The sequence below is a fragment of the Urocampus carinirostris genome, chromosome 1 (genome assembly GCF_059441175.1).
Source record: "Urocampus carinirostris isolate Australia breed hairy pipefish chromosome 1, RoL_Ucar_1.0, whole genome shotgun sequence".
Lineage (NCBI taxonomy): Eukaryota > Metazoa > Chordata > Actinopteri > Syngnathiformes > Syngnathidae > Urocampus > Urocampus carinirostris.
The window spans coordinates 20,377,577-20,402,087 of record NC_142349.1 but is presented as its reverse complement, the minus strand read 5'-3'; the positions used below and the strand labels follow the sequence as shown (position 1 = coordinate 20,402,087).

The window sequence follows — 24,511 nt, the reverse complement described above, 5'->3', positions numbered from 1 at the left end:
GTGCCTGTGCATAGGGTACAGTAATCCCTGCATTTCAAAAACGTCTCACAATAGTCAAAACCAGCAAAAATAAACTTTTTTTAAATTTGTTTATTAAATAATCTATTATACATCAAAACCAAAGAACGAACCCGATTTACAGGCTCAAGCAATTGTTCATTGAATATAAATACTGTATTTTATAAACTTTAAAAAAATATATTAGTATTAAATACTTCTGTCATGTCATTATAATTAAAAAAAAATACTTTGCTGCATGTATTGAAATGCTTTTTAGGACACTCCGGTTTTACTACACTCAATACTTTTTCGTCGCCATGTCGACGCTACAGAAAACTCAATTTACCTTCCTTTAACGCAGGGATTGGAACGCATGGTTTGCGAGCCATTTATGGTTTTTCATGCGTACATCTAGCTTAAGACTAAAAAAAGGTGTGATCATAGTAATCTTCTCTCTGACTTTAAAATTCAGTGTATGTGAAGCTAAAGCAACATTTTAGTAACATTTGGGCCAAAAATGTCTATGTTTGTATGTATGTATGTATGTATATATATATATATATATATACTGGACTGTCTCAGAAAATTAGAATATTGTGATAAAGTTCTTTATTTTCTGTAATGCAATTAAAAAAAACAAAAATGTCATACATTCTGGATTCATTACACATCAACTGAACTATTTCAAGCCTTTTATTATTTGAATATTGCTGATTTTGTCTTACAGCTGAAAAAAACTCAAAAATCCTATCTCAAAATATTAGAATACTTCCTCAGACCAAGTAAAAAAAATAATTTTATAACAGCAAAACTAAATCAAACATTTGAAAATGTCCATTGATGCACTCAGTACTTGGTTGGGAATCCTTTTGCACGGATTACTGCATCAATCCGGCGTGGCATGGAGGCAATCAGCCTGTGGCATTGCTGAGGTGTTATTGATGCCCAGGATGCTTCGATAGCGGCCTTCAGCTCATTTGCATTTGTAGGTCTGGTGTCTTTCATCTTCTTCTTAACTATACCCCACAAATTCTCGATGGGGTTCAGGTCAGGGGAATTAGAAGGCCAATCAAGGACAGTGATGCCATGGTCAGTGCACCAGTTACTGGTGGTTTTGGCACTGTGGGCAGGTGCCAGATCATGCTGGAAAATGAAATCCTCATCTCCATAGAGCTTTTCAGCAGATGGAAGCATGTAGTGCTCTAAAATCTCTTGGTACACAGTTGCATTTACTCTGGACTTGATGAAACACAGTGGACCAACACCAGCAGCTGACATGGCTCCCCAAACCATTGCTGACTGTGGGAACTTCACACTGGATTTCAAGCAACTTGGATTTTGCTCCTCTCCAGCCTTTCTCCAGACTCTGGCGCCTTGACTTCCAAATGAAATGCAAAACTTGCTTTCGTCTGAAAAGAGGACTTTGGACCACTCTGCAACTGTCCAGTGCTTCTTCTCCATAGCCCAAGTCAGACGCTTCTTCCGTTGTCTTGAGTTCAGAAGTGGCTAGACCATGGGAATACAGCTATTGTAGCCCATTTCCCGGACACGTCTGTGAACTGTGGCTTTTGATACCTGGACTCCAGCTTCAGCCCACTGTCTTTGAAGCTCCCCCAAATTCTGGAAGCGGCTCTTCTACACAATTTTGTTAAGGCTGCGGTCACCTCTCTTGGTTGTGCAGCGTTTCCGGCCCCTTTTTATCCTTCCAACAGACTTTTTGTGGATATGCTTTGAAACTGCACTCTGTGAACAGCCTGCTCTTTGAGAAATTTCTTTTTGTGTCTTACCCTCCTGATGGAGGGTATCAATGATGGTCCTCTGGACAGCAGTCAGATCAGCAGTGATTTAGTTTACTGAACCAAGCTGAGTGTTTTTAAGGCTCAGGAAACCCTCGCAAGGTGTTTCGAGTTAATTAGATGATTCAGGTGATTAGTTGAATAGCCTACTTGTATACTTTTTCATGATATTCTAATATTTTGAGATAGGATTTTTGAGTTTTCTTAAGCTGTAAGCCAAATTCAGCAATATTAAAATAATAAAAGGCTTGAAATAGTTCAGTTGATGTGTAATGAATCCAGAATGTATGACATTTTTGTTTTTTTAATTGCATTACAGAAAATAAAGAACTTTATCACAATATTCTAATTTTCTGAGACAGTCCAGTATATATATCCATTATCTATACCGCTTATCTTTAGTAGGGTCACGAGGGTGCTGAAGCCCATCCCAGGTATCTTCAGGCAGTGGGCAGGGAACACCCTAAAATGGTTGCCACCCAGTCGCAGGGCACACAGGGACGGACAATTTGCTCGCTCATTCACACCTAGGCACAATTAGGACCAGCCAATTTACCTGACATGCACGTTTTTGAAATGTGGGAAGAAACCGGAGTGCCCCAAGGAAACCCACGCAAGCACTGGGAGAACATGCAAACTCAACACAGGAGGTTCGATCTCCTGACCTGAGAACTATGCCGTGATGGTCACTCGTTCCACCCCCTGTGGCTTGAGTTGCATTTAAAAATATGTGTGTGTATATATATATATATATACACTTCTGGGAAGTGGATTTGTGGTTTTGTTGAATTCTGTCCTAAAATCTATGGTGTGGACCTTTGCCTTCAAAGGTTCCCTACCCCTGCTTTACCGGGTCAAGAAGTCAACTTTGTTGTTGATAGAAGGCATCTCCCTGTGCCTTTTGGCCCCGGTCGCCTGTGTGTTTGGCTATCTGGAGTGTTTAGTTGACATGATGGCTTTATAGCAAATTGAAAAAGATTTACCCGTATGTAATGTAGGTTCGTCGAGCCGTTTTACTTATGGGTACAACTCAGACCGCAATGTTTTTGACGCACATGCAGAAAAGGGGCGGGGTGACTAATCACAATGCAGAACACCACGTACAATGAAAATCTATTAAGTAGCGAAACTGCGATAAGTAAACCATGATACAGGAAGGTATTACTGTACATTACCTGGAGTTCTTTCATCCAAAGGAAGCAGCAGGTGGCCCCCAGAGCAGGGACTCCAGGTTTCCGCGCACCAGAGGTTCTTACCAAGTGTCCGAAACAAGGGACAGGTGGGTCTCATTTATCTTTTACAACAATTAATGATGAAAAGCATAAACCCTAAAATAACTTTAAAGTCATATAACTTTATAATTCAAAATTAGTTTTCTTTAAATGCTCAGCCATAGACTTATGGTCAGCCGGAGTCATCTTCCTCTCCCTGCTGAGTGGACGTTACCCATTCTTCAAAGCCAGTGATGACCTGGTGGCTCTGGCGCAGATCATGACCGTCCGGGGTTCCAGAGAGACCATAAAAGCTGCGAAGACGTTCGGTGAGTCCGCGCATTTGTGAAATGTAATCAGAGGTCTACACACAGCCTCCGTAACGGTCACTCGTTCCATCCAGGCAAGTCGGTGCTCTGTAGTCGTGAGCTTCCCAAGCTCGACCTCAAGGTCCTCTGTGAAACGCTCAGGGGATGCAGAGCAGAAGGAGTCAAGCTTGCCGGTGAAACTCTAGATGAAGTAACTGAAAAGATAGCTTTTGAAAAAGAGACGGAGTTTCCCAAAAGGCAAGATGAAACCCCAAAACCGTCCTCACACTGGGACTATAAAGACTTTGGGTGGGACTCAGTGCCCGACGAGGCTTACGACTTACTAGATCACTTACTGGATCTCAATCCAAGCAGCAGAATCACTGCAGCGCAGGCTCTGGAACACCCACTCTTTAATTTTTTTTGAAAAGAAACACGCGAACGTCAAATACATTATTTGTAAAAGTAGACTTTCAGAATTTAAATGAGGCTCATGAATTAACTAAAAAAAACTTTTAAATGTCTAATTCTTATTACTGAACATGTTATAAATTATCAATTCCATTTGTTGCATTTAGACTGCCGCTTAAATTCTGACATTTTTAGTCATGCATTTATCTTAAAAATTGGTAACAGAACTGCTGTAGCAGTAGAAATTCAAATGACAATGTTTATTAAATACTTCTAACATAATTATGATGCCCCGCCTGAAATTGGGTAAATGTTCCTTTTTGGCATTAATCATAAAAAAAAGTGTTCTATTTGCTGCTAATACAAAATAGGAAAAAACAAAAAAAGGCTTAATAGCTTAAAAAAACCGCATCAACTTTTACAATTGTTTTTGGTTTTTTATTTTTGGAAACTCACATACCTTATAGCCTTTTTTTGGTTCTTTCTATATCTAATTTACTTTATTTTGCATTTTTAAGGAGATTGTTATTTATTTTCTTAAACAAAACCAACCTTTTTGCCTTGGACTTTTAATAAAATGGAAGGTCATCAAACTGTATGGTCTGTTTACTATTTTTCCCCCATTCTAAACCATTTGCATACAATTGCTATTAAAAATGATTCAAATGGCCACAATTAAATACTTAAGAACATCAAAATGAAAAAAATGCATATTGACCTGTTGTATACATGTTTATACAAAATATTGATCAAGTGATGGTGTTGCTGAAGATTAGACGGGGTTTTTCATTTCAGTCAGCTCCTCTGTTCGTACAAGAACGCTCTCCATCATGTCAAAGGTGTGCAGGGCTGAATGAAGGGCCTGGTGGGAGAGCAAAACCATTCATAATTAGTTGTTCACTAAGTCGACAGTCTAGGGTCATCCGGGGAAAAAACCCTGTCATCGAATTAGACTAAAAATTGCTGGTATTGTACTGGTACTATTTTAAGATATCGGGAACAGACCAAATCACCAATATATGCTATATACTTAATTAAATGACATAGTCGTATTAGTGATTTGTTAAATATCAAGTGCTTTTGTGATTGCTGCTATGACTCTATGCCAGTTCTTCAATGGTTTACAGCTCATTGCAGACATGTCCACCTCAGCCAATTTGCTCCCTTTTTAAACCCTTGCCGTGCCCTTCAAATCAGCCTCAAATACCAATCCAAGACGTACCCAAAGTAAATTGAATGATGCTCTTGAATCATAAGAAGAGTATCAACGGTTTTGGGTCTCCTTTGAAAGGTCCAACTCTGAGGTTTTGTCTCAAAGTGAACTGTGAGAGCTACTTACATTGAGTAATCTGATGGAACACACATAAATAGAAGGTTTTTAATTCTTGCCTGATAATGTTTTTTTTTTTTGCCTGCAAAAGAGTGTAGCATGGGCATCTTAGCTGGAAAACAGGTGAGACAATAGGTTGAAGCTTTACCTACTAACTTATCAAATTTGATCGCAATCTGAAAAACAAAACATCGTATTTTACACACTTTTCTAATGATAGGTCTAGGAATTTCCAAAAGTGGCCATTTGGAGACCAATTCACAGCCCTTAAAACTTATATATGTGTATTTTAATATGGCCAGGTGTTTCATATTGTGAAAGTTTAATGTTTGACTTCTCTTTCTAAATGCGTATCCAAGATAGTGCACATTTATGTGTAAAAATGAATTTCAATTGGCTTTGCGCACATTTACCTTCTGCTCTGATTTGAATACACGCGTAATGTGTACATATTTATGTTGGCAATTCTTAGGCAAACCAATGTATCAATTCACATTTGACTCAGTCATTATTGTCTGAAGCCAAATTGGTCATGACTTTGCTTTTTTTTCTCCTTTTTTAAAAACAGGCCCTCGTAGGTTGTTACAGGCTAATGACCGTAAAAATAAGATAGATACTTTATTCATCCCCGCAGAGAAATTCACACACAAAAAATAATCTTGTAATTTGCCAAAGGAGTTGGAAATCACAAGATCACGGGCTTATGGAAATATTGAAAACAACCTGACGAGTCTGTTCGTTTTCAAAGAAGTAATAAAGCTAAACAGACTGATACAATGAAGCTCGTCAAACATAGCAGGAAGGCTTTTCGGTTGATTTCTTTTTTTTTTAACAATTTTACAGTTGCATTTACTGGACTTTCGTGAACATAACACTCAGGGATCAGAATTTTCCGCGGATCCGCAGATTTCCGCTGTTTTTGAACCCCAAAGGTCATTTCCGTAAATTGTCTAAATTCGATGAGAAAATATTTTGGGGGGTGAGGTATGATACGTGACTGTTTCATCACACAACGTGGTTTAGCTAACAAATAGATCGACTCCTACCATTGGTCGCTGATAACCAATCAGCGGAGCTTTTGTTCAGAGCATTGGCTTTCTCAAACATGGCGCTCCTTCCGGTCTTTTCAAACGGTGAAATGAGTGTTTGAAAAAGTAAATATGAAAATACTAAGAAAAGAAGACGAGGCTTTTGTCTCAGAGATTGATAAAGGAAACAAGAATAAAATTAAGTGGTCATGGCTGGAGAAGACTGTCACAGTAAACGTTAAAATCGGCGTAAAGATCGAGGAAGTTACAGAAACTTTGAGCCAGTTCATCGCAAAGTGTGATGTTCCAGGGAAATCAAAGTACCTATACTGTGTCAATCTGATCAATTATGGTACGCAAGGTTGTGTGGCACTGATCGATCATGCTAAAATGAACAAGCACAGAAAAAAATAGCTTGCCGGCGATCAAATTGTGCACTCGGATCCGCATTTAAAATCGGCAGTGAAACTAACAGTAACACCACCGGTTCAACATTATTGGCCATTCCAAATCCTTCCACTTCAAATACTAGCAGCAGTCAACCACTGGTTCCCCTGTGTGACAGAAAATCCCAATCTGAGGTATTTATAAATCTATTTATTTATGAAATGATTTTATCTTTTGTGTTTATACAATATTTAGAACAGGATAAACAACATTTAAAATTTGTTATAAACATGATTAAAATAAATTATTGTGTATCATCATGATCATGTTCAATATTACAAATGCTCTTAATGTCAATACATTATTATTTTTTTAATTTATATATATATATATATATATATATATATATATATATATATATATATAAAATACATGGTTTCTGTTTTGTTGGATTTAATTCATTCTAGTGCAATTTTCACATAGCAAATAAGATAAATGCTGTTGGCTTCAGGGGGGCTTTGCCTCCCTGAGCCCCCCACCGGGCTCGGCCCTGGACCTGGCTGGGCATGCGGCCCCTGGACCCTGGCTATTTCAGCTGAAAATGAAAATCTCCATTCTGATCCCTGAACACTGTATTTGCGGGAAATCCTGTCAAGTGTAGAAGTTTTCAGCGCTTTTAGGTAAGCTATCCCGTTTTTCAGGTATCTGGTTTCAGACTGGGATGTTTCTGTGATGAGTATATTTAGTATTCCAAGAGTTTAAGCTTTCCAAAGATATGTGGCATGACGTATTAGTGATTGGTGACATCATGAAAACACTCCCATCGGAACATTAAGGGGTTAAGTATAGCAATTCCTCCTATTAAACAATAATAAACCTTACAACTCTGCACCTACAATATTTCCATCCATCATCTACACCGCTTATCCTCAGCAGGGTCGCGGGGGTGCAGGAGCCCATCCCAGCTGTCTTCGGGCAGTGGGCAGGAGACACCCTGAACTGGTTGCCAGCCAGTCGCAGGGCACACAGGGACAGACAACTCACTCACTCACACCTAGGGTCAATTTGAACCGGCCAATTAACCTGACAAGCATGTTTTTGGAATGTGGGAGAAAACCCACGCAAGCCCAGGGAGAAGATGCAAACTCCACACGGGGAGGTTGCGGTAGCTGGACTTGAACCTCTGCACCGTGGGGCTGCGCGCTAACCACTCACCCGCCTACCAACCTTCAGTATGTACTCACTCCAAAACAGACCAGTAGAACGAAAAATGATTTAAGTAACCAATACGCTTGAAAAATAAATGCTTCGAGGATGCAATTTTCTAGCGTGATACAGTACACAGAACCTCTGAAAAACAAGCCAAAAAAAGTAAAATGTGTTAAACAAAAAGAAAAGTATAATTTGCCCCAACTGAAAATTGGTATTTAGGAACACAGTACCAAAGCTTTGAGGGACTGATTCAAGGTTCTCCAAATCTCCCAAAATTAGTCGCTCACCTGAATCTGAGACTCCAAAGTCATGTTTGGCAGCTGTTCGTCGTTCACAGACACAGAAATCACGGACGTCTCTGAGAAGGAGCATATGTTATATTTTATGATAATTCCAGTAATTAGTGGATATGTTGTTTGTCTGACCTTTAAAATTTTTCTTGTTTTCTTTGGTGTTGCTGAGCTCCCTCTCATAGTGGGCTTTGGACATATTAATCCCAAAACGCAGGGGCTTCAAGAACACATCCTCTATTTTATGAAGTTCTGTCCAGATTCCCGTCTATGACACCAAGACAGAGAGAGATATCTATAAGCATACAAAGTGAAATATACAAGTCCCAAAATGTTAAAGAAAACGAAGTGCACCTTGTTCTCTGTAACTTTGTCTCTTATGACAAGGTAGCGCAGTAGGTTTAGTGCTTCCATGATTCTGGTCGGAAGAAACCGCAGGGTCAAAACATTTGAATATGAAGCCGCAATTTAGTCTATCGTAAACAGAGATCCAGACATGAAAATAAAAAAATTTCATCGAGCCACGGATAAAAAGCACTCTTGAGGTACTTAAAATAACAGTTCCTTGTTATTTTTACTGGTAAATTACCTTATTTTCAGGACGATAAGCCGCAACTCAAAACCCCAATTTGAAAGTGCACCTTATTACTCAGTGCACCTTAAATACACCTCGGAATGCTGATATTGTTGCACAACTTTATTTGTGCAACAATCAATCAAACATTGCTGACCGAATTCGCACAACGTTGTATGCAACCGTACCCTAACCAAAGTGGTAGCGGTGAGAGCGCCGACACACAACAATTAGACATCCGGTGGTACCGCTAACATCTGATGAGGCATTATAACTTCTCATCATCATACAGATTTTACTTACGGTGCCAGAAATACTGATTTGAATAATGAATTCAGATAGGGTAAACTGCATTTCAACCACTTCTTCACCAATGAATGTTCGAAAAGAGTCAACAAAATACAAGTTTTTTTTTAGATGTACGTATACATATTAAACCCAATGATATGGACACACGGACGAAAGAGTGGGACTGCTCAACCTACTAGAATGCACTGCGAGTTAAAACTGTTGTGATAATGATATTGGTATGTCATCTGTACCACAGGTTGGTCTAGCGGTAAAGTGTCTTTGCGCACACTGCCACTGCTTGGATACAATTTCCATTGCATACAATATTTTGCGATTTCAGCGACGGTAACGGATCAATCTTAGCATTTATATATAAATATATTTATATAATAAATATAAACTGAATAAAATGCCCAATGGGTAGCTTTTACTGTAGTCTCAATTTCCTGCACCTTATGTAAAATATATGACAAAAGACTATCTTTGGGGGGTGATTTATTATCCACTGTGTCTTATAGTGCGGAAAATACGGTACATTACATTCAAAGCTTTTACTCAGTAACAGTATTGGTGCGTCCCTTTGGTTTACGTGTGCGTTATTCTACGACTGAGGTAGCAACATTCATTCTAGTACCTGTCTAGGTACTGCAATAGGTCCGTTTCGGGGCCATCTGGGAGTGTGAAAACCAATCGCAGCAGAGGGAGCAAGTGAAATCCCTCAAACCAAATGTTGCTGTTGCCAGGCTGCATAAAAGCGCACGGTATAAAAGTGTATCAGAGACAACACCACATGGCTCTTGAGTCAAAGTTCAACAAGCCGCCTCACCCGCATGGCCATGTCAATCTGTCTTTTGATGTTTTTAATGATGTAGCCTTCGACTCCGGAGTGATTACTTGAGTTCAGCATGAACCTAAAATGAGCATATAAGACAAAATGTTGGATGGCACTTGGTATGCCCTGCAAAACTCATAGTCACAATTGACAAAATGTATCTTTTTCTGGCTGTGGTCTAAAATGTAGCAGATTTGTTTGTTTTTGATATCCAAGCCCTAATGCACTGTTATACAGTAAAGTCAGTTTATTTCACAGGAAACCAGTTTATTTTCACAGGCAAACAAAATCATGTCATTGTATTTAAAACAAGCACGTAGAACTGCATGAGATGACCTGCTCAGACACTTAATAAGACCAATGCAAAATGCCATTAAAGCACAAGAACAGAGGTAGACAGTAACTACAGTACAATACTCATAGGCAACTACAAATAATGCTATTTTGGCTTACTGAGATGTTTGAAGATTGCCATGCAGAGTATAGGACCGTTTGAGAAATTATGCACATTGTGATAAAGTTCTTTAATTTATGAATTGCAATTAAAAAGGTAATACATTCTGGATTCATCACAAAAAGAAATATTGCAAGTCTATCTTGTTTTAATATTAATGATTGACGTGAAAACTCATATCCCATCTCATATTAAAATATCATGAAAAAAGATACAAGTAATCTAATTGTTGGATTAGTCATTTCATTTTTTGATTACGTGCGCATTGTATACTTATGTGAATGGCAGTTTCCCTCCTGGATATTTTTATTCAGCAAAGCACCGTGGACTAGTATGTAAAGAAATGACACACGCAAACTACAGCGCACACACTAAAAATAACTCATGTGCATTGGTTTATTTCCTGCTGCCAGGAGGAAAATACACTTTTACCCATCCATTTACAGTATAGCTAGCATAAGTCCATGTTTCTGGCTATCCATGTATTAGCACAAATTGTACGCGCCTGTGTCGCAGAAACACCTTTAAGTGAGAGAACAAGCATGCTACTTGATTAATTCTGGTGAATGACATGAACAAACTCGTCCTCCAAAGCGGAAACGATGTCTATTTGCCTAATGTCACTCGCTCTTCAAGATTCAAAGTGTTTATTGTCATATGCACTATAAAGAACCACGATTCCCTGCACAATGAACTTTGCTGTCCACACAGTTGTCAATGTAATAAATCTAAAAAACTATATACATGTATTGTATACATAAAGGAATATTACGAATATTCAAAAGATAAAAAATACAAGATTAGCCCAAGATGACTTAAGGCAATAAACTTTGCTAATCAAATCACTCCCAAATGCAACGTATACAGGGTTGTTTGTAACTTGTCATGTTAAGAATTATTTCTGATTAGTCCAAAAATCCAGATTCTGTTCCCAGTCGGACTACTACCTGCATGTAGATGTAGTGAAAGGTGAAACCTACATGAAAAAATTGTACTTTGCTTCAAGGTTGAACTTGTCAATGCAAAGCTGGAAAACCCTCAAGCCTTCACGTCTCTGTGAATGAACAGAATTGAATGTTACTGCACATGAGCCACTAAATGGCAACATGAAAATGACACGCAAAATAGTCCTTTCAATTGAGTTGTACTGATTAGATGGTAAAAGTGTAAAATACTTACCAGTATCTTTGCTTTTTGGTAATACAGACGCTCCCCTACTTATGAACGTACAACTGTAAGTTGAATTTGTTCGCAAGTTGCTTCAGTTTTTTCTATGGAATGTATGTTTAAGGTTTATATAAGTAACCTGTATTGTTTTGTACTAAAAAAATAAACATTTAATGAAATAATATGCTCTATAAGGATAAAAAAGTGAGGTTTAACATACTTGTGGAAGATGGGCTTCAAGAGTTAGGCTACTTCCTCCTGCGAGGTAGAAAGTGGCCGAAAAAAAGCAATCCAACCATCTTCTCGACCGCATCAAGCTTTCTTATTCCACTTTAATTTCAAATAAAACGGCTCGCCTCTTCTTTACACTTTTAACCAACCATATTGAATGGATGCACGTGATATTTAACAGTTAAAATGTCAAAGTTCTTAGCGCGCTGGAGATACAATACAGTATGTTTACACAAGAACTAGGGCTGTGAAAGGAAGAGGAAGCCAGTGGATGCTGTGTGAGCTCTCATAGCGCCACACGCCGTTAGCGGAGGAAAGAAGCACGACAGTACTGTCCTGTACTCGGAAAAAAAGTGCACACAATACAAAATCTAACTTACAGCAACATCCGGGTATTTTTCGACATCCCAAAAAAAAGGTTTGTATCTAACGTTTTTTTGTAGCTCCAATGTTCGTAAGTAAGGGAGCACCTGGACCTTCAAATATTAGACCCTCTGTAATCAACTGTGCACTGCATACAACATTTTACTCATGTCTAATTTAGTATTTGCATTTTTCATCAAAATGTGATACTTCTCATGTACTCTCTTCAATTGCAGTTGCAAGTGAATTTCTTATGGATGTTTATCATGCAAATTAAAAAGAACTTACCAAATCATGTCTTGGACATAGGATCATGACCTTGGTTAACGTCTAAGAAATATATAAAAAGATACTTTCATTGTACTTTAACCAGAAAAAGTCTCTGTTGCAGATGAAAAAGTACAAAAGTAATGTCTTGAGAAAGTATACCTGAGGCACTGTGAGAAATGTATTAATTTGTAGTAATTCTGGAGGCAGACTGTTATCTTCTACACGCACAAGACTCTCTTCATAAAGCTCCTGTGGTACACAATTACATCAATCCTTTCTTAAAGTGGCTGTATTCCTTTTATTGTGTTTCATAAAAGATTAAGTAAAAATACTAACCAGTCCTTTTTGAATCATGAATTCTTCACTTCTGGAAAAAAGACATTGGAAAGTTGTTTATTACAGAAAATAGCCTCATATTTATACCAATAAAAGCAGATAACTGATTATTTGTTTTGTTTGACTCTCGACTTTTGCTCCGTTACCTATGTTGTACAAATATTTTATTTTTATAGTGTAAAAGGTTTTTAGGTTGTAGTGTTTATACAATTTGCTTTTTATATTTGATTTAGTCACAAAGCGGCCTTATTTTATTTTATTTTACTCTCTTGGCTTTTGTTGTGAAACAGTTGTAAAAGGAATATTTCTGAGATTGTATACGGTAAAAATTGAATTGTAGTTATTGAATAAAAAATGTGCTGTGTTTATCGTAAATATAAACTTACTCAAGGGGGTAAGGTTACCATTAATCAATGATTATGACAGTTTGAAGCAAATATTATCAGTATCGATCGATAATACCATGTATTTATTTGGATTTGATTAATACCAAAATTCCCATTATTGCCTGTCCCTAGCGGACACTTTTACTTGTGCGCCCACCCAGCTATTTGACTGACAGCACACACCAGCCTATCACAGTCGTGCAAACAAACAGCCACACCCACCCAACACACACATGCACACAGAGCCCTCCACGACCAGCCTTTGTGATAGCATTTGCTGCGTGTTGTCTGCTGCACAATATAATGCAGAATGAAAATTCATGAAGTATCACCACAGTTGAAAGTAAACCACAATTCAGCGAGGGATTACTATAATATCAAGGAAATTATCCGCTATCAATTTCTTTTAGTGCTTAAATTTTAGGTGACGTGCTTATAGATCCTTGAGATTGTTTCATGTTTCTTAAATTAGGAGTTGGGATAAGTTTAGGAGCGAGGGGTTGGGCTTTAAAAAGGGTTTTAAACTAGTTTTACAGTTCCAAAACAGGATTGTGGCTAAGGTTAGAAACTAAGGTTTAGGCTACTTATTAGGGTATTGAATTGAATTTAGAGTTCTGAAATAGGGTTGGCATTAGGGTAACACTTAGCATTAGGTGTAATCTAAGGGTTAGGAACAAGTCCAAATTATTTAATTCAAGAGTCTCTGGTTTCTATTGTAAGCAAGTATGGGGTATGTTTTTTTTCACCTGGACAGCAGGACGCTGACATGGTCCATATTACACTGAAGACAGAACACAGGACTGCAAGACAGAGCCACAAGTAATTAATGGATTATACTTAAGTGATGCATAAGAACTCCTTTCTCTTTTTCTACAAGTCAAGACAAATGTATTTGTGTATCCCTTAATCACAAGATGTCTCAAAGGACTGCACAGGATAAATATACACCATCCCTTTATCTTAAACCAACATGTGTTTGGAGCCAAGTTTTGGGTGAGGTTGAGCCAAAACAGGTTTTTCATAGAAAAGGTTTTGAGAAAAACAATGCACTTTTTTTCAAGTACCATTTCTTTTATTCTCTACACAAAATAAGATCTAAAAATTAACCCATTAAGAATTCCTACAAAAAGAAACCCATCAGTAATAAAGTAATTCATAATAAGCTTGGGCTGCACTTAAGAGAACAGTCTCTGTATCTCCTAGTGTTAAAAATGCCATTTAAAAAAATGTTGAGTTAAATAATTAGCAAAAAATACATGAACTGTCATAAAGATGTGCCTTGTCTAAATACTTGTAGGTAGAGAAATGTTATTTTACATAACATGATCCTCAACTAGAGGAAAATGACAATCGGTCGTCTTTGTGCTGCTACAGGTAAATAATGGTGCTGTATGGCCACTTTGAGTCGCCTAAATTGTCATTCTTGTTATTTTTAACATTCGTTTTTACTTGCAGGACAGAATACTAAAACATATTGTGGTCAAATTATACACAGTTTGGGTTGTTTGGGTCTTTAACTTTTGTATTAAGATGGGGCCTCAAACTAAACGTAAGATGCTCGAGTCCAACCCGAATTTTGGACTGGGCTGGGCTTAAAATGTCAATCATTAGGTATAAAGTATACATTAATAAAAATAAAAAAATAAAATTTAAAAGATTTGTGTGTGTATGTGTGTGTGTTTATAAAATGTATAATAAAACAATATGGATACTAAACTAAAAAAGGCCTTTATTGAAAAAATATATTCTAAAAAAGAGAATTTCTTCCAGTCTATATTTACCCCTCATGATTGTTCTTCGTTGTCTCGGTCTATCTCTCTTTCATAAAGTTCCGTGCAAGAGTCTTAAGGACGTACTGCTGCTGTGGTTTATGGCCCAATGTTCAACCTGTAATTGGTAGATGGCCGTAAAATGTTTCTGTTCGGTCTCAAAAAAAAAGCTGTCAATGATGGGAAATTCTAAGTTAATGTAACATCTGCAGATACAGAAATATAAAATATGTAAATGTTTATGCGGTCTTGTTTAACAGATTTCTGAATAAAAGACAGTCTTTAATTTGTTATCATGAATCACCTCTCCTCCGACTGAGTACTCACAAACAAAGTGTGACATTTTTGTTTTGCTTGGGGCTCGGTTCAGCAAATCAAGTCAATTGGTCGGGTTTGGACTGGTTCGAGTTTTAATATTTGCGGGCCTAGTATAGGTTGTGCTGGATTTTTTTTTAGGCCTGATATTACATCTACATCAAACGGTCATCCTAAACGGCCACAAATGGCCCTTGGGCCGCAAGCCTGAGACCCTTGCTTTAACTAGTTCGGTCGAAGATTCCATAATTGGTGTTTCTGCATTCGGAGTAAAAAACCCCGCCAATCTGGTAATCTCACCAAAAGACAGAAGGGAAGGTATCAGCGGCGAGGTGAAGAACAAAGACCAGGTGGGTCAAGCTAGCCAGGGACTCTTTGGGATAGCGCACTTCTTCTTCTAAAAAACCGGACGCCTTTTTCTTCTTGGATAAAGGCTGAAACATGAGCCCTGGTATAGACTCCCCAATAGCATTGAGGCTGTTCTGCAAGAAAATCAAGCAAAGCTGGCTGAAAATGTTATTTGGCCGTTTCTGAAAGCGCTCAGACTTATTTAAGGTATTTCCTACCAGTTTTTCTTCTCAATTAGGTACATGTTGCAAAAATATTTCACGCACCAGGGGATTTGGGAAATTCAATCTTATTTGACCCATTTGGCCTGTTTGCTGTAAAACTGTGACGCCATGGAAGGAACACAACACTTTGTAAATGGTGAATTCCATTAACACAACATGTGAGAAGAGCTCCAAAACAGCGATTGTAGTAAAAAAGGTTTCTCTGGCTCAAATGTTATGGCGAATTAAAACGAAAAAATGTCCCTGACAGATACGTGTAGAGAAAAAAAGTTATAGTACCCGCCTATTTAAGTGCCCTGTAAAAGTAGAATTTAAACCAAGTAAACATTCCGTTATTCATTAAAATAGTGATAAGTAGTTTTTGAGATGAAGCGTTTGAGGAGTATGTTAGTAGTGACAAGATTGGATAGATTGAGAAATGAAATTGTGAGACAGAACTGGAGTAGTAGTGGAACTGAGCAAGCGTGTGGATAAGAGAGTTCTCGGATGGTTTGGACACATGGAGTGGATGGATGAGGAGTGAATGTTGAAGAGGGTCTACAGAGCAGAAGTCAATGGAAGGAGACCAAGAGAAAGGCCGCGATTGACGTGGATGGATGGAGTTATGAGTGCACTGCAGGAAAGAGGTCTGAATATAGTGGAAGCTAGAGCTCTTGTTGGTGATAGGAATGAGTGGAGAGGTGTTGTGAAAGGATAGAGGGATGTTTGGACGCGTTCTAAGGGATGGGCAGGGCACCTGTATGATGCGGCAGGGGTAAACAAGTGAAAGCTGTCGGGCCCTGCTGTTGAACAAAAGAATATGTTGTGTCACCCTGCATGGCCGCTTTCTTGTGTCCTGTTTCATCTGGAGGGACGAAAGCATGACCAACTTGGGTGCCAAGGTGCTTAACTTGTTTGGGTGTTTGGGCATTTGGGTTGGTCATGGTCCAAATTTTTTTGTTACATTTTCCCTTTTTTCATTTTCTTTGTTTTTGTCTGTGTTTGTATTGCTGTCGGTCACCCCTCTTGAGGGATATGACCAGGGTAGATGGATAGAAATATCCATCCATCCATTATCTGTACTGCTTATCCTCAGTAGGGTCGCGGGGGTGCTGGAGGCCATCCCAGCTATCTTCGGGCAGTGGGCAGGGGACACACTTAACTGGTTGCCAGTCAGTCGCAGGGCACACAGGGACAGACAATTCTCTCGCTCATCCACACCTAGGGACAATTTGGACCGGCCAATTAACCTGACATGCATGTTTTTGGAATGTGGGAGGAAACCGGAGTGCCCGGAAGAAACCAACACAAGCACGGGGAGAACATGCAAACTCCACACAGGAGGTTTGATCTCACGACCTCAGAACTGTGCTGCACACGCGCTAACCACTGCGCCGCCATGCTGCCCCAGATAGAAATATAATAAATAAAAATGATAAATAAATATGTTTTCTTTTCACAATTGTGCCTCACGTGTTGTTGATTCTTAGAGAATATTTTCTGTTTTCTAGCCCTAAGTAGAAGAAGAATGTGCCAATTGTCAAAAGGTTCTTGGAGAGCCAATACTTTCCCAGGAGTTTGCAGACATCCAGCTGCATCAATTCAAATGAGTTGTTGAGGCGAGTGATGAGGTAAAACTTGAAATTTGCGACAAAGAGGAGAATAGGAGTGATTGTTTCCTTAACACAGATTGGTAGGTTTTGTTCAAGAGCCTTCATCTGAGGTAGTGTTCGATCTAATCACCAGTTTCTATCCTTTTTCCATAGCGGAAATTTTCCAATTCTTTGTTGAGAAGCACAGTTCTTGTTCATTCCTGAACACTGTTGGAAACGGGTTATATAAAACCGACGATGATTATGTTTAGTATTGTTAAATCTAAATGTTGCACTGCAAATATCAAATAAAACCTGTCTGGTTGTATAGTGTATTCCCTTTTGAACTGCATTCTTCAGTTTTTTGGGTACTTGCGATTAACTTTAGCACAAAACTCTGTTTAGTGACGTAGAGGTGTCGAGTTTTGAAACTGCTAGTGACATCACCCAGTATTGTCACGAGAAGTTTGATTTTCAGTCATTCTGGACAGGAAATGGACGAAAATTGGTGAATAAGGTTCAGCAGGATATTAAAATCAAATCTAGGCACATTTTATGTATACTTGCTTTGCAACATGTTGCTGGTGGTCCACCTGCCTTTAGTATCCCGCCGGGACAACATTTTCGTTTTCTGGCCAGCGAAAAAGAATAACCACTGTGAGGCGTACCATTACTGCATCACCTGTTAGACAACGCCGAAGTGTTCTCCAAAAAAAATTACTGATGAGTGCAAACTTGACATTTTAAACTTTGCTTAACCTCTTCGCCTAAATTACACATAAAACATTACGGCGACTGGCTTGCAAGTGTGCAGGTGTTCCTTCGATGATGTCACAGCTCAGGATGACAAAAACAAGACAGGCTGTCTTCAATATAATTGAAATATAACCAATGATATACGTACATATAGGCATGTCAAATATACTCAGGCTGGATCCAATTTGATCATGTAACCCGACTTGCTTTAAATTTCTGAGTATGTAAAAGAAAGGAGCGAGTCTATAGGTCATTTCTATCAAGGTTTTGATCTTTAAAATAAATGCAAACCAAATGCTTTCCAGCCGCTAGAGGGCAGTTTTGAGTTTGTATAGCAGACCGAGTGGTTCAGGTGTAAAACTGCATTCACTCAACAGTTGAAATAAATCAGTCAACACATTCAATGCCAAACATGAAAATCTTTTCCCCCAATGTTTGCGAGTAAATGTCTTTAGAGAAAATCCCTTCTCATTTGTGATCATAATGTGTAGGGTAGGGTAATGACTAAAAAAATTAAGCTACAAATTTGGAGTTCACATCCTTTTACCGATCCAGGCGGCCTCAAAACCAAATGTCTGGTTTCGGCCCCAGAGTCAAAAGGAGTTTGACATCCCTGATATTGAGACTTAATCATGCAAAAATCGTGTACTATTTCCTTACATTTTGCATATCTAAAAATTTGGGATTAGCTGGAAAATAAGGATAGAGATTGCTTTACCAAAATCTCTGCGGCAAAATCCCTCAGAGGAGACAACTCCAGATCATCTGGGCCATTGAATTGCACCTCTAGAATGGGACGTCTCAAAGAACTCATACAGCTGTGAGACAGAAAAAACAAATAAACTTAAAAGACAAATGGAAAACCTCTATATTGTCACTCACAACTTCAGCAGTTCTGTCGTCATCTCATCTTGTTCTACTGAGGCTCTATCAAGCTTTGCTGTCAAAGAACTTTCGCCTGGCTTAGTGTCTCCCATACAGCGCCTTTGTTTGGCCTCTTGGATGAATGGAGCCACAAAGGCGGTCAGATCAGAGACGCAACGACAGAGTAGGAACATGTCGTCTCCTTTCTGTTCCTTGTTGTTAGGGACAGGCAGTTTGGCAACCTGCTCCAGGGCTGAAGACAAGACCATGCCCAAAGAAGAGGCCTTTCGGCTGTCTAGACGCAGCAGAACTGACAGCATACAGATAAGTGTTAGTAAAAATAATTCAAAATTCACGTGGTTGGTCAGAATATAATTGATTAATCATATATTATAAATCGTTTTTCTTAGAGGGACTAAGGGATAAAGGTAAACAACAATTTGATTTAAAAACTAAACAAAAATAGAAGAAAAAGTAAATACATAAAAAATTCGGCATATAAACGTGCATTTGTAAGTCAAGAAATTTGCATTTATTTTACATAACATGAGATTCACCCAGACCAGGCGTACAACTTGGTTATTTAGACATAGCTTGAGTGCCATCTAGTGACATTTTACATTATTGGAACAGAAAATGCGTCTACGTGAGGTTTTCACAAATCAGGAGCAGACATTTGTAAATGCTTTTGTCAATGTATAGTACTTTTCGACATTTTGTTTCGTGGCGTGCCAAAATAATTTACCAATCTATAAAATCTACCTTGCTGGCCTAAAGTTTGGAAACCCTAAATTTAACCAATAATAACATATGACTGATGACAATGCCTAACCTTCCTGCAAAGGCTTCAACAGCAAATGGAGGCTCTCTGCTATAATGACCGGTTCATCCTGTTCTAAATGCTCCAACAGCCCAATCAGCAACTCTTTAGGTCTGCACGTCTGAAATTATACAAATAGAAAATTAAAAAAACCTGTTCTAAAGCAAAGACACAAAATACTGTTGACAATATTAACCTTGAGTAGGTGATTGAAAATAGCTTCACAGTGAGAAAGGTTCTTATCCTCCTTCTTCAACAGAACCTCAATTAGAGGAGACAGCAGGCTCCATCCCATACATCGGACCATGTCCTGGACAGAAGTAGAAACTGATATAACATTTGGTCTAATAAATTGGAGCACCTCCCAAGTCAGCACTACTTTTGTATGTTTGCAAGCAATTGTGGTCATAGTTTTTTTTTAAAAATTGCACCCAAACTAGTTGCAGTTAGATAGAGAGTATGCCACAACATACTGGGAAGTCTACTGGAACACATGCAGTAAAGTAAAGGAGGAAAAAGAAGGGAAGTCAAGTCATATCATATTTATTTGTGTATCCCTTTTTCATTCTCAAAGGGTTGCACAGAGCACAACAACAACAACAACAAAATACAAAAGTATCTTATCTTTCTATCTAACTACCCTCGTCATATCCCTCGAGAGGGGTGACCGACAGCAAGACAAAGACATACAAAAACAAAGAAAATAAAAAAGGGAAAAAGAAGAAAAAAAACACACACATTTTTTGGATCCTAGCCAACCCAAATGCCCAAACACCCAAACAAGTTAAGCACCTCGGCACCCAAGTTGGTCATGCTTTCGTCCCTCCAGATGAAACGGGACAGAAGAAAGAGGCCATGTCACTCGGGTCTGGGTGACACAACACACTCTTCTGTTCAACAGCAGAGCCCGACAACTTTCACTGGTTTACCCCTGCCGCATCATACGGGTGCCCTGCCCATCCCTTAGAACACGTCTAAACATCCCTCTATCCTGAGAGACTGCTTTGGACGTACGGACTGGGATGTCCTGCTAGGGTCTAGCAGTGGGGACATTGAGGAGATGGCAAACTGCACTACTGACTATATTAACTTCTGCATGGACAATGTTGTTCCTATAAAGACTGTACGCTGCCATGCCAACAACAAGCCCTGGATCACGAGCGACATCAAGTGCCTTCTGAACTAAAAGAAGAGGGCCTTTAAAAATGGTGATCAGCAGGAGCTAAAACGAGTACAGAAGGAGCTCAAAGTCCAGCTCCGGAAAGGGAAGGAGCAGTACAGGAGGAAGTTGGAGAAAAAGCTCATCCTCATCCCTGAGTACTGCAGCTGTCCTTCCCCCTCCCCCTCTGGACACTAGCATTGAAGACATCCCCCCACTAAAAATAACTGCAGCCCAGGTGTGTGGAGAGCTGAGAAGGCTGCGAACCAGCAAGGCAGCTGGTCCAGATGGAGTATCCCCCCGACTGCTGAAAGCCTGTGCGTCTGAGCTGGGAGACCCTCTACAGCACATCTTCAACCTGAGCCTTGAACAGGGGAGGGTCCCTCAGCTGTGGAAAACATCCTGCATCATCCCAGTCCCAAAGAAATCAAGACCTGAGGAACTCAACGACTTCAGGCCGGTCGCCCTGACATCACATGTGATGAAAACCATGGAGCAGTTGCTGCTGCACCACCTGAGGCTACAGGTCCGTCAGGCCATCGACCCACTGCAATTTGCTTACCAGGATAAGGTGGGAGTGGAGGATGCTATAGTATACATGTTACACCGATCCCTCTCTCACCTGGATAGGGCTAAGGGGGCTGTGAGGATTACATTTTTGGACTTCTCCAGTGCCTTCAATACCATACAGCCTCTGCTACTGAGTAGGAAACTGACAGAGATGGGAGTTAGCTCACACCTTATAGAATGGATTACTGACTACCTGACAGGCAGACCCCAGTATGTGTAACAGGGGGGCTGTACATCGGACACTGTGGTTAGCAGCACAGGATCTCCGCAGGGGACCGTGCTCTCTCCGTTCCTATTCACTCTATATATGTAGGACTGTAAGTACAACTCTGAGTCCTGCCATGTGCAAAAGTATGCTGATGACACTACGATCGTGGGATGTATCAGAAATGGGCAGGAGGAGGAGTACAGGAAATTAATTTAGGACTTTGTCCGATGGAGCGACGCAAACCACCTGCACCTGAACATCACCAAGACCAGGGAGATGGTGGTGGACTTCAGGAGAACCAGAACTCATCCGGTTCCTGTAATCATCAAAGGAGAATGTAGAATTTTTCTAGACCTACAAATTCCTGGGTGTGCAGCTGGACAACAAACTGGACTGGACAGAAGCTCTATGTAGGAAAGGGCAAAGCCGACTTTACTTCCTCAGAAGGCTGGCCTCCTTCAAAAACTGCAAAAAGCTCCTGAAAATATTCTATGAGACAGTAGTGGAAAGCGCCCTCTTCTATGCGACAGCGTGTTGGGGAGGCAGCGTCAAGAAGAAGGATGCCTCACATCTCAATAAACTGGCTAGGAAAGCGAGCTCTGTTGTGGGCAAAGAGCTGGACAGCCTAACAACAGTAGCTGAGAGACGGGCACTGGAAAAGCTGCGGTCAATCATGGACAATCCATCGCATCCACTACACAGCATTATCTCCAGACAGAAGAGCAGTTTCAGCGACAGACTGCTGTCACCGTCTTGTACTACGGACAGACTGAAGAGATCTTTTCTTCCTCATGCCATGAGGCTCTTTAACTCTACCCGGCAGAGTAAAATCCCACAGCAAACCACACCACCTACATTGCATATTACCGAATCTTATTGCAATATGTGTTCTGTGTAGCACTATTTAGTTATTCTATATAACACGCTACAGTGGGCATTTGCACGTCACACTGGGTATTTGAATATTGTATTCTTTTTGCTTTATTATTGTATTGTTCTCAGCTCAGGGATGCTGCTGGAAATGTGAATTTCCCTTCGGGGATGAATAAAGTATCTATCTATCTAACACTATCCATCCACGTCAATCGCGGCCTTCATCTTGGTCTCCTTCCATTTACTTTTGCTCTGTAAATCCTCTTCAACATTCGCTGCTCATCCATCCTCTCCATGTGTCCAAACCATCCGAGTACTCTCTTATCCACACGCTTGCTCAGTTCCACTACTACTCCAGTTTCGTCTCTCACCATTTCATTTCTCAATCTATCCAATTTTGTCACTCCTAACATACTCTTCAAACACTTCATCTCAAAAACATTTAATTTCTTTCTCAAATCAAAATCAAATACAAAACTACATGGTTTAATTATTTTGATCGTAGGATAGGCACATAACATCACGATTCACGGATCCCTTAACCGTCAGGGCTGTCGGTGCACCACTGAAAAAGCAAGCCTAGACAGCTTTCTCCGCTGCTGACAATTCCTGGCCTGTTTTTTAGGTCGAGGCAAAGTGGGCACCAGTCCATTCCTTGATGTGGTCAGCCCATTTCTTTTTCAGTCTCTCCTCCTGCCCCCTTGGACTGTGCCCTGGAGAATAATCTTGGCCAGTCCTGATGATCTTGTGATGTGACCATACGACTAAAGTTTTGTCCACGCACAGTTGACAAGTGTTCTTGTGGGGTCCAATGTGCCTTCTGATGGTGTTGTGCACTGTATTGTCACATGGGCTATCTAGCTGATGCCTAGAAGTTTCCTGTGGCATCGCATCTCCCTGGCCTGGAATTTTCTTTCCAGCTTTGCTGTACCTGTCTCCAAGCGTAGAGGGAGATGGAAGTAACCAGCACTTGTATGAGTCTGATTATTGATTTCACTGCTATGCTCTTGTCCCTCCAGATGGTTTTCAGTCTAACAAGTGCGGCTGTGGTTTGAGCTATTCTGGTCATGATTTCTGGTTCTGACCCCTCTTGTGGTTTGAGAGTTCCAATCCATTTATATTTAATGACAGGGTCAAGTTCCAGTTGTTTGATGGTGATGTTTGCAGTGATCATTACTTTTTTTTCTCCTTGCTGATTTCCATCCTATACTCGGTTGATGTTTTTCCAGGTGATTGACCAAATCTCTGAGTTCCTGTTCTTCTCCTGCCAGTGGGGCAATATCTTTAGCAAAACGGAGGTTATTGACGTCGTGTCCCCCAGTGCTGACTGTACCTTTATGGTGGTCCAGGGCCTCAGTCATGATCCTCTCCAGGAAGATGTTAAATGAAGTTGGAAAGAGAACACAGCCCTATATAAGAACACTAAATTGCATGAGTTTTATACCTGATTTGATTCATCCAGGACTAGACTGAGAACTTGGGCACTGTTCCCTTCCTCAATACATGACCGACCAGCTGTCAAAAAGACATCATGATTTTCTGCGGTGTAGCTGTCCACTTGAAGGGCTTGCTAAATGAGAAACACAAGGGAATGGAAAATACCCCACATCAACAATTATTTCATGTTTCCATTTCATATTTTACGTTTAATTATTCATCTATTAAAATCACTGTATATCTGTTGCTCATTTTATGACAGTCTTTCATAGCAATTAACTTGTGCATCGCATTTTGTGTGTCTTCATATGTTGTAACAATAATGTGGGATTTTAGGACTCACACATTTCTGCACCACATCACTGAAGATATCCAGATTCATTCCTTTTATCTACACGCAGCTCACCTGAAGGAAATAACATAATGAACATATTGGAAGGTTTGTTGATTGTTTACGGAGTAATGTCAAAAACAGCCTCGATGCTAGCTTCCATACATGTAAATTAGCTTACTGAGTTGATTTTAAAAAAACATATTTTCTGAGTTAACACACACTTACAATTACCTATTTACGAAACTTTTCTTCAAAGCTGCAGATTTTCCGTTATAATATTAAACTTGGACTTCACAGCATTCAAAAAATAACACTGGGTGGCATGTCTTGTTTGATTTAAGTTTGTCCCTTTTGCCTTACCGTTTCTCTATGACGTCACGGGTCAG

General features: G+C 39.7%; 2 protein-coding genes across 4 annotated transcripts in view; one reads left to right on the top strand and one right to left on the bottom strand.

Annotated features, from left to right (window-relative positions):
• Positions 1-4,324, top strand: part of cdc7 (cell division cycle 7 homolog (S. cerevisiae)) — a 15,240-nt gene extending 10,916 nt beyond the window's left edge. For both annotated transcript variants that reach the window (XM_088329659.1, XM_088329663.1), the window contains exons 10-12: positions 2,993-3,075; positions 3,187-3,336; positions 3,411-4,324. In XM_088329659.1, coding sequence (XP_088185785.1) covers positions 2,993-3,075; positions 3,187-3,336; positions 3,411-3,742 — 565 coding nt within the window. In that variant the 3' untranslated portion in view covers positions 3,743-4,324. The remainder of the gene's footprint in view (positions 1-2,992; positions 3,076-3,186; positions 3,337-3,410) is intronic.
• Positions 4,280-24,505, bottom strand: glmna (glomulin, FKBP associated protein a). 2 transcript variants are annotated; one of them, XM_088329637.1, is made up of 19 exons: positions 24,357-24,505; positions 24,135-24,197; positions 23,799-23,924; positions 19,741-19,854; positions 19,557-19,665; positions 18,743-19,034; positions 18,579-18,678; positions 15,262-15,443; positions 13,624-13,677; positions 12,492-12,522; positions 12,315-12,404; positions 12,174-12,215; positions 11,105-11,178; positions 9,665-9,749; positions 9,473-9,582; positions 8,328-8,391; positions 8,109-8,241; positions 7,971-8,041; positions 4,280-4,588 (listed from the first exon to the last, which is right to left on the bottom strand). In XM_088329637.1, exons 2-19 carry the CDS (start codon positions 24,171-24,173, stop codon positions 4,499-4,501), a joined length of 1,806 nt encoding a protein of 601 aa, XP_088185763.1. In that variant the 5' UTR covers positions 24,174-24,197; positions 24,357-24,505; the 3' UTR covers positions 4,280-4,498. The 2 variants fall into 2 exon arrangements, with proteins under 2 accessions (XP_088185763.1, XP_088185770.1); XM_088329644.1 differs by having other exon boundaries at positions 24,351-24,448.
• Between the last annotated feature and the right edge of the window lie 6 nt (positions 24,506-24,511).